This window comes from Saccopteryx leptura, chromosome 3 (genome assembly GCF_036850995.1).
Source record: "Saccopteryx leptura isolate mSacLep1 chromosome 3, mSacLep1_pri_phased_curated, whole genome shotgun sequence".
Classification (NCBI taxonomy): Eukaryota; Metazoa; Chordata; class Mammalia; order Chiroptera; family Emballonuridae; genus Saccopteryx; species Saccopteryx leptura.
In genome coordinates, this window is record NC_089505.1 from 35616915 (window position 1) to 35634748 (window position 17834).

A 17834-nucleotide genomic window follows, 5' to 3' on the forward strand; every position below is an offset into this window, starting at 1 on the left:
TTCATTTAAAAGACTGAAGTAATTATAGTTGAACTTATTCACCTTAGCAGTTTTTTAAAAATATATAATCAACATGTCTTTCTTAAATTATAGAAATATAATAAATATACCTATAAAAATCAGATTGACTGTCAGTGGACATTTAAAAACATAGAACACTTATATAAGTTCATAAAGAAGGTAAACTTCAGAGTTGAGTAGCTCAATGGCTCAGAAATATTAAAGAAGCCAGGTGGTCTCCATATCTATGACATGCAATTCATATATTGTTTCATCTTTGGACCAGGACTTTTGGTCACAAGCGCTGCCAATAGAAATTGGGAAAAGTCGTGCCCTTGATTTCATGCTAGAAGAAAGAGAGAGGGAGAGAGAGGAGGAAGGGAAAACTTCCATAAGTATAGAATATAAGTGCTTCCATTTAATCTGGTTGAACCATTTTAGATTATATGCCCACTTTGTGATTTGTTAAGTGTAACCAAGGAAATGCTATCCAGTGATTTGTTTTGATTAATCAGAATCTGTTTCAGAATTAAAAATGGGTGAGATTTCAGAGTCATAGCAGAGTTGGGATTCTTTTCAGAAGGAAGAATAAAGGGTGATAAATAGCCAGCTGACAGGGTCATCTGCACAATCCCATTTATGCCGTTTATCTATCCCTGTGATGGCCTTGGCAGTTCAGGAACTTTGGTAATAACCTTACGGTTTGGCAGCACAGAGTACTAAGAGTTCTTTGAACCTGAGTTCTAGTCATGGGTTTGCTATCTTCTAATTATTTGACTTCAGACAAATGAGATCACTTCTTCAAGTTTCTGTTAAATAGCTTATCTGTTTAAAGTTTTCTTATCTGTTAAATAGCTTAATGCTACTGACTGTGGAGCATTTCAATACAATACTACATGATTACACTTTTGAGCCTAATGAGAATTAATTGTTGTTTAATTATTTTATGAACTTTGTTTATAGAAACTCTTTCGGGGCTTATAATCTTCAAAGTATCTTTCAGGGAAATACAGCTTTGTTCATGAAACAAATTACAAATGAGATTTTCTTGTTATTAGAGGTATACAACAGAGTAAATCAGACTACACAATTTATCAGCTCTCTAAGGTGATAGAATATTCTATTGAATAAAAGTAATTTTGTAGTTGTACACTTTCTATATTAGGAGCTTACAGACTTACTTTCAATTTCCAGATATTAAAATCGGAGAACTGGTCAATGCTATTATTTTTTTTTAAGGACACATTTTTATTTACTTTATGTATTTTGTATTTGGTTTCCTAGTTTACATAATTTACTTTTTCTGTTTCCAATGTAAGAATTCTAAAAACCAAAATATATGTATTTGTAGTGCCTGGCCCTGTACCAGTCAATTCTCTTCAAGGAACATCCTTTGAAAATAAGATTTTCTTGAACTGGAAAGAGCCTTTGGATCCAAATGGAGTCATCACTCAATATGAGGTATTGGGAGAACAAGGAAGTTAATTTACATGTGGATTAAAGGGAGGATAAAAGGAAAGGTTAGAGCAGGGGTCCCCAAACTTTTTACACAGGGGGCCAGTTCACTGTCCCTCAGACCATTGGAGGGCTGGACTATAAAAAAAACTATGAACAAATCCCTATGCACACTGCACATATCTTATTTTAAAGTAAAAAAACAAAACGGGAACAAATATAACATTTAAAATAAAGAACAAGTAAATTTAAATCAACAAATTGACCAGTATTTCAGTGGGAACTATGCTCCTCTCACTGACCACCAATGAAAGAGGTGCCCCTTCCGGAAGTGCAGTGGGGGCCGGATAAATGGCCTCAGGGGGCCGCATGTGGCCCACGGGCCGGGCCGTAGTTTGGGGACCCCTGGGTTAGAGGGAAGTAAAGAAAAAAATAAGTGAGGCTTAAGCGATTACAATCATTATTTCTCCTTTGTTTTAATCTGACATTCTTTGATGCCCACATTTAGTATCAAAACATATATTGTATGGCCCTAGAATTTCCAAATTCTTAATGCAAGTATGTGTGATTTTTTTTGTGGTTGTGTTAGAAAAACAGGCTTCACCTTCTCAAGCAGATTAATGATAGTTGTAAATAAGAATGTAGAAAATAATTTCATAATGTGATTCAGAGAAGGCCACTGAATGTCAGTTGTTTCATAGTGACAGATTAATACCCAAAAAAATTATAAACCTGACTATATTTAAACTTTGAATGTAAATTATTGTCTTATTTTAATATAATATTCTTAAAGGAAGAAAAGATCATTTAAATTGTACAAATGTGTAGTTCTCTTCCTACTTAGTGTTGATTAAAGTATGAAATGCTTAAATCTCTAAGGCTTCAGAGTGCAGCATGGGAATGGGAACCACTAATCCAGTCTTACAGTGTGTGACTATATTAGCATACTTGAATACTATGTACGTGAAATTTATGGAACTTGAACAAAGTATAGATTAAGTTAAATTGGAACAAACATTTGTTGAATGTGTTCTATATTTCAAATGCATTACAATATTTAACCACAAGATTATGTTTTTGTACTTAAGTACATTAATTATTTTTTGATAAAAGAAAATCGGTGTATATTGGTTCAATCATATAGACAATAGACATGGAACCATATCAAAGTGAAAAGGAAAAGAAGTGGGGGGGAAAAATGTGATTCCCTCCACAGAGATGCTTATGATACTATCATATTTAAAAGAGTTTATTTAAAATGTATTGTGACATATTAGATATGTAACAGAAAATTAATTTTTATACAGGTTAGCTACAGCAGCATAAGATCTTTTGACCCTGCGGTTCCAGTGGCTGGACCTCCACAGACTGTCTCAAATTTATGGAACAGTACACACCATGTCTTTATGCACCTCCATCCCGGAACCACATACCAGTTTCTCATAAGAGCCAGCACCGTCAAAGGCTTCGGGCCAGCCACAGCCATCAATGTGACAACCAATATCTCAGGTATGCAAATGATTAAAGGATCGGTGTGTAATAGTATGTCACAGAGAATCACGTATACACTGAGTCTAGTTTGTCTCCCTTACTGAATCTTTGATGTCGTTGTTCATGATTGAAAGCACTTTAAATAATTATTTGAATACAGATTATTCTTGTTTATATGTCCAAACCCAAACACATCTGAAATAGTCAGTTTTAATTCTCAGTGGCCTTTTAAAATTTTTCATTATCTTTATTAGAATTCTTTCAAAGGTTATTGTATATGCTAATAGGCTTTAATAATTTTGAGGAGTTGGTAATTATCATGGTGTCAGAACTTGACTGTACTGTAAATGGATTTTGTCAAAGAATGGTAGATGATCCTTGCTCTACCATATTAATACCACATACCTTGTCTTACTGTTCCATTTTTACTGATATTCTGATAATTTTAAACAAACGTGAGCTTTTCTTTCTCTTAGAAGTCTCACATATATTTATCTAGATTTCACAATGGCAATGTGTTAGGTTGATAAACAAATACAATCAAATTTTCATTATTCTCTGCTCACAGTTTCATAGTTTACATTTTACTAGATTGTTTTTTGTTTTGTTTTGTGACAGAGACAGAGAGAAGGACAGACAGGGGCAGACAGACAGGAAGGGAGAGAGATAAGAAGCATCAATTTTTCATTGATACTTTTCATATGTGTCTTGACTGGGGCTACAGCAGACCGAGTGACCCCTTGCTCAAGCCAGTGACCATGGGTCCAAGCTGGTGGGCTTTTTGCTCAAACCAGATGAACCCACACTCAAGCGGGCGACCTCAGGGTCTCAAACCTGGGTCCTCCACATCCCAGTCCCACGCTCTATCCACTGCACCACCACCTGGTCAGGCCTTTTTTTCTTAATTTTTATTATGGTTCTTACAACATATATTAGTGGCATAATACATCATTAAAATATTTCTATCATTGTTCTCAACCTGTAACTTTTGCATCAAAAGAAAGTTACATCCTATATACTTTTTTAAGTCCAAAATTTTATTTGGAAATGTTTTCAATATAATACTAAACTTTAAAATTTATGTCATGAAAAGTTAGCAATTCTAGTAGGAGCAATGGTTCCATTGAACTGTTTGCTATCACTTTACTAGAAAAAAGTGTAAAGTGACTTGATGACATTGTGATATAGTGAGACATGTTTCTTACCCTCCAGAACTATCAGTATCAGTAGTCTTATCAATAAAAAGATCCTTCAACAGAGATCTCTACAAAATCTGCATAAACTTGTACAACTGATAACATTGAATAAATGGATATTATCGAGAGCTATAATTTCTGATGGTTCTGACACATACTTTATTGAATAGAATTATTTCATTGCACTTTCACTTGAAGCAGCCTATGTAGTACATGGGTACGTAATTCGAAATTTAAAAGATTGATACAATCACTGTATCTTGGGAATACATAGTAACGAAGGTCAGGCTGATAAAATGTATGATTGTAGTTCTAAGCATCACTTGAACTTTTAAGGTAATTTATTTTTATATCCATTGAGTCCAATGATTCCATTTCTCAGTATTTTAAAAGTAGTTTAAATAAACAAAATCAAATTATTGGAGGAATGATATGAAGACATGATTTATATATATGTGCATTATTGTATAATACATACTTTCTATATATAATACACATATTCATATTATATATATAGTATCTATTGATTCTACTTCCTAAACAACTCTCAGATAATTTGCCTGTTTCTAATGTCAGTATCCCTTTCTTTCTATCTGGACCACATTTAAACCAGTCATTGAAATGTCTTTCTAAGCAGTACCCTTGCCTTCAGGCTTACATTGCCACAATGTATTTTTATGTTGCTCTTTATACCACATATATTTCCTTCTGAAGTTTTTTCTTTTCAAAATCTAATATATTGTATTTAGTAGGATAAAGCCCAAACATTCATGCATGGTTGGCATTTGTGGCTGGCTATTCATTGTATACAGCTCTTTCCACTTTCCATTCTAACCCATGAACACAAAGTTCCACATACAGCGAACTGCTTACAGTTGTTAGAACACACCTTGTCATTTCGTGTTAGTTGTCTTCAAACGTACTGTTTTCTCTCTATGGAATTTAATCTATGCTTTCTCTTTCTGGTGATTTTTTTACTGTGTGAACAATTCATCTTAAGCATCCCCTAAACCCTGAAGTCCTCCCTGTTTATCTTCATAACTCCTAATATTAGTTTGGAGTAGTGGTTCTTCTCCCAGACCACCACATCAACATCATGTGGAAACTCTCCAGAAAGGCACATGATCAGGCCCCTCCCAGATCTACTGAATCAGAAACTCTAGGGGAGAGGGGCAAAATTTGTGTTTGAAGTCTTCTACGTGCTTCTAATCTCACTAGTTTGGAAACCACTATTTTGGTAAATTAACTCTTCCTTTTTTGGTCATCTAATATTTTGCTGTAAACTTTTTGTGACTCATTTTTGGTAAACTGTGATCCCATCCTTTTAATTTTATAACTGTAAGAAACTACACTTCCTTTTTCTTTATGTTTATAATATATATTATGCATTCATTAAATGTTCAATGAATAAATAAAATTTTAAAAAATTTATTAGATACCATTTGTTCTGTTATTCTTACAATGCACACATTTTACAGATTATATGCTCCCTTAAATATCTTTCTACATGGAAAAAGCCGCTGAAGGCTACTTTTTCAATCAGTTTGAGAAGAAAGTTCTCTTCTCCCCCAATATTATCAAATATTTTGTAAATGTACAGTATGACATTTATTTTTAAGAATCTTGCAACTCATGTATTAAGTCATGGTAAATAAAAACTAATGTTCCCATTCCCATTTATCACACTTCTTTGACATGTTTCTATTGTAACCACAGTTGTGACAATGACCCAAATACTAATATGGGGTCATTCTACAACCATTAGATCATGAAGGGCACCTCCTCACCAGGCAGCCTTTACCTTGGTTTCTATCCCTACATCTCCATGTGCAGCTCTATAGCCAGGACTCCCCAGACTCTCTATCCCTACATCTCCATGTGCAGCTCTATAGCCAGGACTCTCCAGACTCTCTATCCCTACATCTCCATGTGCAGCTCTATAGCCAGGACTCCCCAGACTCTCTATCCCTACATCTCCATGTGCAGCTATATAGCCAGGACTCCCCAGGCTCTCCACTGTTCCCACCTTCGCCCTGCCCCATCATTGCTGATTTCAAGGTCTCCGGAAACTAAAACCTAAAGCATCCTTAAAAATCTTTGGAGTGTGTCCTAAGTCGTCAAATTATTATTTAACTTTTGAAACTATTGACTTTATATCTTCTGCCACCAGAGGTTCCCAGGGTTAACATACATTGACATATGTTATTCTACAAAATAAAATGCATTTTAGATAATTAAGTATTAAATTGATTTTTTCCCCTCAGTCAGGATCATTTATTCAACCCGAACTATAATATATTCCTGTTAATTGATTGCAATTTCTTTTTGTCGTTAATCACTCTTCAGCTCCAACTTTGCCCGACTATGAAGGAGTTGATGCCTCTCTCAATGAAACTGCCACCACAATAACTGTACTGTTGAGACCAGCACAGGCCAAAGGTGCACCTATCAGGTAAGAGGCAAGAACAGCCATTAGGTGGGTTGATTTCTCGTAGTTGCTTAGCAGCCAATATTGTGAACGGATCATTTCTAAGAGCCGAACATTTGACAATTACTTTCAGAAGGTTTTATTTCTCTTTTGTGTTGTCTTTGTTTTTTCATTTGGACAAAGACTAAAGATAGACTTGTAGAATTCTAAGGGAATTTTTGAGATATTCCTGAAGTCACATACTCACCTTTCTGTGCTGTTTGATTTAAGAACATTGCTCTTTAATATTTTTCCTTAGTCTCATTTCATTTCACTTCCTCTCAATATCTGTAGTATATGAACTTTGAAGGTATTCATCAGAAATAGAATGAGAAAACACCTCCTATACAATTCATCAAATCTCTTATGAATAACGTCATATGTATAAATGAAAAATAGAAAACTTTGAGAATATAAAAGTAGAATACATAGAATGAATGTAGCCTATATTTCCTTTTGATTTGTAAAATGTTGCTTATCAAAAATTCCATAGTAAATATTAAAATTAAATTTGTATATCCTTTTACTTTCTAATATTAAAATCTTCCCCATTACCATCATTTTGCATGAAATTCTGAACCTTTTTTGGGGGATTGAGTCAAATTGTTCCAACCATTTTAGATAAATATTTAAAACTGAAGCAAACTTCAAAGATATTTATGAATACTTTTGTTTTCATACTTCTGTTGAGAAAAAAATCAAGGCAGAAAGATCAGTACAGGTATTTCATAACTAAATCATCTCAAGTTGTTTACATGTTCATTAAAAACAAAATTAATCTTTATGTTATATATAAAATGAATACATTTGACCTTATTAACACATACTAACCATTCACCTAATCGTATACCACTAGAAATGGAGAAATGTTTTTAATTAAGAATGTATAAATAAAAGAACCTAAATTTATAAAGGAAACTCTGAGCCTGTCTGGCTAACATGCTTGGGAAAACCATATCAGAGGAAAAGAGAGATGACTGAATACACTTGTAATATAAGCACCTGGGAAACATTGGTTCTTGAAAATGCAAAGTAAGTGTGCAGTTCTCTGTTCATGAATCAGTGCCCTGTGAGTAATTCTGATTGCTGATCCGAAGGAGAAAGAGACAATGCTGCATACAGTATCTTTTTCTGTTGACAAGTAATCAGTATCATTCACATGTTCCACCTGTGCTAGAATTTACTTTGTAGGTGTTCGCTTCTGCTACTGCTTTTTAAATGAGATGTCAGGTACTTGCATTTATCTTATAAGAGTTAGATATTTGAGTGAATTTGGCTCTACTTAATGTAAGTTGGAAACACAGTGTACAATTTTTCTACATAACATACATTAACTTTTTATTCCTTTAATCGATTTATTACACAGAGATTGACTGACCATGTATTATATGTCAGTCACCCTGCTAGGCATTGTAAATCAAAGATAAAATGAGCACAACAAACACAGAGTCTGCATGTACATTTGTCATGGACGATCAGAACTGGCTGCAGTCTTGGAAATCCTTTGCTCCTGGATGGTGTTCAGAAAATTTGTTGGATTGATGAGCATGTTATCAGTGACACACTTATAAATCAAATGTCTTCCACACTTTTACATAACACAAAATTTTTTTAATTATCAAAAATTCACATAGCCTGAATTCATGGTTATGTAAAAATAATCCTTAATAATCATATACTCTATTTCCCTGACACAGAAATGCATGTCTTCGAATTTATTGGAAAGATACTTGACCTTTCCTGAAATTGAACTCCCAATTTTACACTTTGGAGAATAAGACTCAAATAAATTTAAATCTGTAATAGTATAAAAAGATAATTAAATGATATATAAACAAATAAAAAGTGTATTAAAAGAGTATTGCTACCAGGAAAAATTAAGTTTCTCCACCGATAATCTAACCCCATCATTTCCCTCTTTAGATTTTTTTGTACTGATTTGCCCAGGTATCTGGTGTCACGCATAGGTGGGGGCCAGGTGGCACAACAAGACTGGTCTGGTCAGGGAATTTGGCCTCAGAGAAGCCCTGCCTCCTTTGCTTTTTAAATCCTTCAGTCAGTCCCGCCTTCTTTCCTCTGACCACAGTCCTACGTTGGTTTTGCTAGCTAGCAGTAGCTGGAGCCTCATCTTGAAGCTTAAATTGCCTGGTGCTCCAATCTCTTTGAAAATGAGGACCCAACTTAATTTAATCGATTTTCAGAGCACTGTATTTATGGCCTGGTGCTTCAAATCTTGGATTGGATCCTTATTACTACCTTCAGGTTCTTGAAACTTTTACTTTTCACCCAATTTCTTCTTTATTTATGTTACCCTATCAAAATTTCTTCTCTGCTAATGCTTGTTTTCATTTCCACTCTATCGGTGGCCCTTCCCCGCCCCTCCCAATGAAAGCCATACTTATTTACCACCTTCTGACAGCATCTGTCTGTTAGCTTTGTTTGCTGTCAGAGACTCTAAATACCAGGTTCTATCTCTTTTTACTTTACAGCATAACTGGCCTCTACCAGACTGCATTTCATAATCCATTTGTCCCAACTCCAGTAAAATATTTAATTCTTTCTGCTCTGGTTTTCCTAATGTCAAACATACTCCAATTTTGAAAACCTCTGTCATAGTACCTGGGAAATCCTTGTTAGATAGAGTTCGTCCATCAATAATTTCCTTAAATTCACTCATTCAGTAATATTCAATATGTTCCGGGAGCTGAGCTGGATACTGGAGTAAATAAACAGATAAGGCAATTTTGTTTGTGTCCCCAAATGGTTTGTTGCAAGAGATATAACACATTAAAAATAAACCTTGTTAAAGTTAATTCCAGAATTTTGAGCTTTGTTATTTTGAGTTGGAGAGCAGGAAATATGATAGTAACTAAATTACAATTAAACCTTTACTCTGAATCATCAAAATGTTGGCAGTGGTGCACTATAAACAGTGGTTTCTCTCAGTTCTTATAAAGTCTAGTCTGTTCCTCAAAGAAACAGTAAAACATTCGATTTCGGGAATTTCTCCTGAAGCTCTAAGGAGACATTTTAGATATTTTTAAAATTTGGAATTATACAATTTTGCAAAATTTCTTATATGATATTACTAAGAAGGTATACCAGATGAAACTATACTCAGAGTCACAGACAGTGGCCGGATTCAGCCTGTTCTTACAGGTTCGGCAAAAACAATACCTAATTTTTTGTTGAGTTCAGTGAGCCAGTTGTTAAAATGACACTTGTAACCAGCGTTCTAAGTTGGGCACCTAGACAGCCGCCCAATGTGGAAATCACAAATATACATTTCTTACTCTTTTTTAAGGTTCATCTGTGCATCATTTTCTAAGTGCCTATAGTCATGTTCATTCTGTCCAGAGGTAAAAAAAATTGCAAGTGAGGATGCCAATCAAGAAGCAATATGGAAATATCTTTTTTTTTAATTTATTTTTTATTTATTCATTTTTAGAGAGGGAGAGAGACAGAGAGGAGAGAAAGATGGGGGGGGCAGGGGGAGGAGCTGGAAGCATCAACTCCCATATGTGCCTTGACCAGGCAAGCCCAGGGTTTCGAACTGGCGACCTCAGCATTTCCAGGTCGACACTTTATCCACTGCGCCACCAGAGGTCAGGCGCAATATGGAAATATCTTAAATAACAGTTTTATTTTTTGTCAGTTATTATTTAATCTTTTTATTAATATTTTTAAACTTTCTTATAACAATCTAGTTTTGTGTACCTTTTTCATTGTGCTTATTTAAGTATTAAATGCATGAAATAATAAACTACCTTTCGGTGTATCTTTTTTTATACTTAACACTGTCATTAGGGCCATTGGAGCAGAGAACCATTTGTTAAATTATTTGAATCCTACAACTGGTCACAGAGTTTTGTTAACTAGAGATTGAAAACCCCCTGGCAGGCTGTTGTAGGTAATTCGGATTCAGCTCCAACAATTTTAAGCATTAAATCAAGAAAACTATTACCAAATGTATAATATAATCACTTTTTTAAATTTCTTTATTAAATTTAATGCAGTGACGTTGATAAATCAGGGTACATATGTTGAAAGAAAACATCTCTAGATTATTTTGACATTTGATTGTGCTGTGTACCCCTCCCCCAAAGTTAAATTGTCTTCTGTCACCTTCTATCTGGTTTTCTTGTACCCCTCCCGACCATCAAACCCCTCTCTCGTTCTTCGCCCCATCCCCCCTCCCCCCACCCCTCACCCCTGTTGCCATCACATTCTTGTTCATGTCTCTGAGTCTCATTTTTATGTCCCTTCTATGTATGGATTCATATAGTTCTTAGTTTTTTTCTGATTTACTTATTTCACTTTGTATAATGTTATCAAGGTCCATCCATGTTATTGTAAATGATCCAATGTCATCATTTCTTATGGCTGAGTAGTATTCCACAGTATATATGTACCAAAGCTTTTTAATCCACTCGTCCTCTGACGGACACTTGGGCTGTTTTCAGATCTTTGCTATTGTGAACAATGCTGCCACAAACATGGGGGTGCATTTCTCCTTTTGGAGCCGTTCTATGGTGTCCTTGGGGTATATTCCTAAAAGTGGGATAGCTGGGTCAAAAGGCAGTTCGATTTTCAGTTTTTTGAGGAATCTCCATACTGTTTTCCACAGAGGCTGCACCAGTCTGCATTCCCACCAGCAGTGCAGGAGGGTTCCCTTTTCTCCACATCCTCGCCAGCATTTATTCTGTGTTGTTTTGTTGATGAGCACCATTCTGGCTGGTGTGAGGTGATATCTCATTGTGGTTTTAATTTGCATTTCTCTAATGATTAGTGATGTTCAGCATTTTTTCATATGCCTATTGGCCATCTGTATGTCCTCTTTGGAGAAGTGTCTATTCATCTCTTTTGCCCATTTTTGGATTGGATTGTTTGTCTTCCTGGTGTTGAGATTTACAAGTTCTTTATAAATTTTGGTTATTAACCCCTTATCAAACGTATTGTCAAATATGTTCTCCCATTGTGTAGTTTGTCTTTTTATTCTGTTCTTGTTGTCTTTAGCTGTGCAAAAGCTTTTTAGTTTGATATAGTCCCATTTGTTCATCCTGACTTTTATTTCACTTCCCTGTGGAGATAAATCAGCAAATATATTGCTCCGAGAGATGTCAGAGAGCTTACTGCCTATGTTTTCTTCTAAGATGCTTATGGTTTCACGGCCTACATTTAAGTCTTTTATCCATTTTGAATTTATTTTTGTGAATGGTGTAAGCTGGTGATCTAGTTTCATTTTTTTGCAGGTAGCTGTCCAATTTTCCCAACACCATTTGTTAAAGAGGCAATCTTTACTCCATTGTATTTCCTTACCTCCTTTGTCAAATATCAGTTGTCCATAGAACTGTGGGTTTATTTCTGGGTTCTCTGTTCTGTTCCATTGATCTATATGCCTGTTCTTATGCCAGTACCAGGCTGTTTTGAGTACAACGGCCTTGTAGTATAACTTGATATCAGAAAGTGTGATACCTCCCACTTTATTCTTCTTTTTTAAGATTGCTGAGGCTATTCGTGTTCTCTTTTGGTTCCATATAAATTTTTGGAATATGTGATCTATATCTTTGAAGTATGTCATTGGTATTTTAATTGGTATTGCATTGAATTTACAGATTGCTTTGGGTAAAATAGACTTTTTAATGATGTTTATTCTTCCTAACCATGAGCACGGTATATGCTTCCACTTGTTTGTATCTTCCTTGATTTCTTTTATCAATGCTTTGTAATTTTCTGAGTACAAGTCTTTAGTCTCCTTGGTTAAGTTTACTCCTAGGTACTTTATTTTTTTGGTTGTAATTGTGAAGGGGATTGTTTCCTTAATTTCTCTTTCTGACTGTTCATTGTTGGTGTATAAAAATGCCTCTGATTTCTGAGTATTGATTTTATATCCTGCCACTTTGCTGAATTCATTTATCAGGTCCAGTAGCTTTTTGACTGAGACTTTAGGGTTTTCTATATACAATATCATATCATCTGCAAATAATGATAGTTTTACTTCTTCTTTTCCAACTTGAATGCCTTTTATTTCTTCTTCTTGTCTGATTGCTGTGGCTAGGACTTCCAGAACTATGTTAAATAAGAGTGGTGAAAGGGGGCACCCCTGCCTTGTTCCTGATCTTAAGGGTATTGCTTTTAATTTTTGCCCATTGAATATGATGTTGGCTGTAGGTTTCTCATAGATGGCTTTTATCATGTTATGTTCCCTGTATTCCCACTTTGCTGAGAGTTTTGATCATGAATGGGTGCTGGATTTTATCAAATGCTTTTTCTGCATCTATTGAAATTATCATATGGTTTTTCTCCTTCTTTTTGTTTATTTGATGAATCACATTGATTGATTTACGAATATTGTACCATCCTTGCCCCCCAAAATAAATCCCACTTGATCATGGTGTATGATTTTTTCCATATATTGTTGGATCCGGTTTGCTAATTTGTTGAGGATTTTGGCATCTATATTCATCAGAAATATTGGCTTATAATTTTCTTTCTTTGTGTTGTCTTTGCCTGGTTTTGGAATCAGAATTATGCTCGCCTCATAAAAGGAGCTTGGAAGTCTTCCCTCCTCTTGAATTTTTTGAAATAGTTTGAGAAGGATAGGAGTTAGTTCTTCTTTGAATATTTGGTAGAATTCCGTTGTGAAGCCATCGGGCCCTGGACTTTTCTTTGTTGGGAGTTTTTTGATAACTGTTTCGATCTCATTTGTTGTAATGGGTCTGTTTAGGTTTTCTGATTCTTCCAGATTGATTTTTGGAAGATTGTATGCTTCAAGGAATTTGTCCATTTCATCTAGGTTGTCTAGTTTTTTGGCATACAGTTCTTCATAGTATTTTCTTACAATATTTTGTATTTCTGTTGTGTCAGTTGTTATTTCTCCACTCATTTCTAATTTTATTTATTTGAGTCCTCTCTCTCTTTTTCTTGGTGAGTCTACTTAAAGGTTCATCAATCTTGTTTACCTTTTCAAAGAACCAGCTCCTAGTTTCATTGATCCTCTGTATTGTTTCTTTAGCCTCTATGTCATTTATTTCTGCTCTGACCTTTATTATTTCCTTCCTTCTACTACATTTGGGCTTTACTTGCTGTTCTTTTTCTAATTCTTTTAGATGCAGGGTTAAGTTGTTTATTTGAGCTTTTTCTAGCTTCTGAAAGTGTGCCTATAGTGCTATGAACTTCCCTCTCAGTACTGCTTTTGCTGTGTCCCATAAATTTTGAGTTGTTGTATGCTCATTGTCATTCGTTTCTTGGAATTTTTTTATTTCTTCTTTGATCTCATTCTTAATCCATTCATTATTTAACAACCTGCTATTTAGTTTCCATGTGTTTGAGAATTTTTGAGCTTTTCTGTTGTGGTTCATTTCTAGTTTCATGCCATTGTGATTGGAGAAAGTGCTTGATATGATTTCAGTCTTCTTAAATTTGTTGAGAGCACTTTTGTGACCTAACATGTGGTCTATCCTAGAGAATGTACCATGAGCACTTGAAAAGAATGTATATTCTGCTGCTTTAGGGTGAAAGGTTCTGAAGATATCTATTAAATCGAGTTGATCTAGTGTTTCCAACAAGTCTGCTATTTCTTTGTTAATTTTCTTTCTTGAGGATCTATCTAGTGATGTTAGTGGGGTATTGAAATCCCCTACTATTATAGTATTGCTGTTGATCTCGCCCTTTAAATCCATCCAAGTCTGCTTTATATATTTAGGTGCTCCTATATTAGGTGTGTAGATATTTATAATAGTTATATCTTCCTGTTGGATTACTCCCTTTATCATTATGTAGTGGTCTTCTTTATCTCTTACTATATCCTTTGTTTTAAAGTCCAATTTGTCTGATCTAAGTATTGCTACCCCAGCTTTTTTTTTCATTTCCATTTGCATGAAATGTTTTTTTCCATCCTTTACCTTCAATCTATGTGTATCTTTTGTTCTAAGGTGTGTCTCTTATAGACAGCATATGTATGGTTCCTGTTTTCTTATCCATGCAGCTACCCTATGTCTTTTGATTGGATCATTTAATCCATTTACGTTTAAGGTTATTATTGATATGTAGTTGTTTATTGCCATTTTCTTCTTTAAAGGTGTATTCCTTTTTTGCTATATTCTTTTCCCACTTTGATCTGTTTACAACTGGCCCCTTAACATTTCCTGCAGCATTGGTTTGGTTGTAATGAATTCCTTGAGTTGTTTTTTGTCTGGGAAGCTTTTTATTTCTCCTTCAATTTTAAACAATAGCCTTGCTGGATAAAGTAGTCTTGGTTGTAGGTTCTTGTTCTGCATTACTTTGAATATTTCTTGCCATTCCCTTCTGGCCTCAAGTATTTCTGTTGAGAAGTTGGATGTCATCCTTATGGGGGCTCCTTTGTAGGTGATAACTTTTTTTTCTTTTGCAGCTTTTAATATTTTCTCTTTATCACTTAGCTTTGGTATTTTAATTATGATGTGTCTTGGTGTAGGTTTCTTTGGGTTTCTCTTTAATGGAGTCTTCTGTGCTTCTTGGACTTGTGAGAGTTTCTCTTGCATTAATTTAGGGAAGTTTTCAGCTATGATATGATTGAACAAAGTCTCTATTCCTTGTTCTTTTTCTTCTTCTTCAGGAACCCCTATGATGCGGATGTTGTTTCTCTTCATATTGTCACAGAGCTCTCTAAGGGTTTCCTCTAACTTTTTGAGTCTCTTTTCTCTTTTCTTCTCTACTTTCATGCCTTCATTCCAGTTGTCCTCCAACTCGCTGATTCGATCCTCAGCTCTATCTATCCTGTTTTTAATTCCTTCCATTGTGGTTTTTGTTTCTGATATTGTATTTGTCATCTCCGACTGATTCTTTTTTATACTTGCTATTTCTTTATTTGGGTGTTCATAATGACCATCCATTGTTGTTCTAAGATCCCTAAGCATCCTTACAATCATTATTTTGAACTCCACATCTGGAAGTTTGATTATTTCCATATCACTCAGTTCATCTCCTGAAGGTGTCTCTTGTGATTTCATTTGGATTGCACTTCTTTGTCTTCTCATTGTCTGTTTTGGGGTGTTTTATTTATAGAGTTGGTTGAGTCTAGGCTTGGTGTTGTCTGCCTCCAGTTTTCAGGTGTGTTATTTCTTGGTCTTCTTGGGTTGGTATCAGCTGTTATCTGTAATCCACTTTTGGATTTGGGCAGCTTTGCAGTCTTGATTTGTTTGTTTTCTTAACAAGTGATAGTCTTTTTACTGCTCTCAGCAGGGGGCTTCCTTGAAACTGTATCCAGGAATGTGATGGGTGTATCCTGAGACTCTGAAGACCTCTTTAGCCAATTAATCTCTCTGGGGGCAGGGTGTTTTCTCAGCTTCAGTAGGGGGAGATGTATCTCAGATCTCCATGAAGACCTGAGTTACTGCCCCTCCTCCCCACTTCTTGTTTTCAGCTGTGTCTTGTTGCGCTGATTGGAGCTGGATAGATCTCTGGAAATCTCTGATCCGGAAGCAATTCAGCTCTGTTTTGTGAAAGGTTCAGTCCCTCCCCCAGCTATGGCCACCTCCAGCATGGATGAGTCAGCTTTTTTAGGTTGTCTCCTTCATTCCTTAGCCCCTCACAGTCTGCTCTCTCTTTCCTTTCTGCTTGGGAGATAAGCTGGTCTTTTCAACACACCTCACTCTCTGGTCGCCAGGCAAGTGGCTGTGAGCAGTAGTTTCTGCTCTTTTCCCTTGTGTGAGATCCCCTCTGGGCCCTCAGCCTCACCCCCCCATTCCTGTAAGCAGGGGAGATTCAGGCGCTCCCTACCAGGTTTGTTGTGGCTTCTTCTTTGCTCCTTGGTTTTTGAGAGCTATTCTTGTAGTTCAGAGTTGGTTTTTCATGCTGATTTTTCCTAAATTGATTTGTATTCCAGTTTGGTGGTGAGAGCTGGGCGTCTGTGCATCTGCCTACTCCGCTGCCATCTTTTCAGTCCCTAATATAATCACTTTTTGAGCTAATGTCAGATCCTTTGGTATGTTTTCTCACAGTCTTATAAACTGAAGATAAATTGTATGATGAGATGTCATTGTTTGGCCTCCCACAAAATGAAGAATGACTGCATTTTAGTATTTAATCATGTTAGATTATAGTATAATGAAATCTTTTCTAGTTTTTTAGTATAAGGAAATCATATTTTGATTATTGAGTGAAGATTAATAATGCCTGTATATTGGTTTTAACTTAATTGTAGAAATATTTTTAAAATGTCATTAAAAGGAATGGAGAATATATGAAATATGGGTAGAGTGAATAAATCTTCAAGTGACTTTGGAATACTTTAAATTGCTAGAGTACTAAGCTCAAATAATATTTAAATCTAGCTAGAATTAAGTACCATTAAGTAATTAGACAGCCATAAGGATGTGAAAGCACAGGCCCATTTCATGTAATCAGTCAAATCACTTCTCATTTGAGTTCTCGTTCCTTTTTTTCTGTCCTTTAATTAATTTATATTGATAAATAAGAAAGTAGCAGTGGGAAAAGAACAGTTCGGAAGAAGGGAGAGAATATATTTGGAGAACAGCTTGCTCAGACACACTGGACAATGAAGGGAAAATATAATCTTTTAAAAGCGAATCTAACAACTTTTACGTTAAGTCCAGCTCCAGTTTGATGAGCTCTCTCCCAAAGAGCAGATCACCCTTTCTCTTCCATTACTCCTCTCCAACATCCGCACTGTGCTTTGTCCTCATAGATTGGAGAGCTATTTTGCATAGATGAGCTATTTTGCATGAAATTTCTTAATTTGGAATGTACAACCTATGTCAATATAGTATAATTAGTTAAGATTGAATGTGTGCATATGTGAGTTTTTCTACCTCTATGTATGTATCCACAAGGTATACAATGTGTATCATCCAAGTATGGATTTTACATTGAAAATGAACAGAAAAAAATACTGGGTTTGCTTAACATAGCATTTTCAGCTATGATCTTTATTTTTCTCTTGAAAGTTTATGCTTATGTATTTCCTGTATTTTAAAATTAGCAAGTGGCTCTTCCATGGACCCCTCAGAGAGCATGGATCTGGTTAATAGCATTTCTAGGAGCTTTCAGACCCAACTTGGCAGAGACCGAAAGAATGATGCAGTACATGGAATTTCAAATCACACAAGCTTCTGCCCAAATCTCAATTTCTGACATTTATACGGGTTTTATACTATTTCTAACAGAATGAAGATGAATACCAACCTACCAATTTCTTAGCAATATTTTAATGGGAACTTGAATAA

The 17834-nt window shown here is 35.3% G+C and overlaps 1 protein-coding gene across 6 annotated transcripts in view; it reads left to right on the top strand.

Annotated features, from left to right (window-relative positions):
* Nucleotides 1-17834, top strand: part of PTPRK (protein tyrosine phosphatase receptor type K) — a 573924-nt gene that overhangs the window by 450473 nt on the left and 105617 nt on the right. For all 6 annotated transcript variants that reach the window (XM_066373278.1, XM_066373272.1, XM_066373275.1 and 3 more), the window contains exons 9-11: nucleotides 1352-1461; nucleotides 2763-2964; nucleotides 6489-6594. In XM_066373278.1, coding sequence (XP_066229375.1) covers nucleotides 1352-1461; nucleotides 2763-2964; nucleotides 6489-6594 — 418 coding nt within the window. The remainder of the gene's footprint in view (nucleotides 1-1351; nucleotides 1462-2762; nucleotides 2965-6488; nucleotides 6595-17834) is intronic.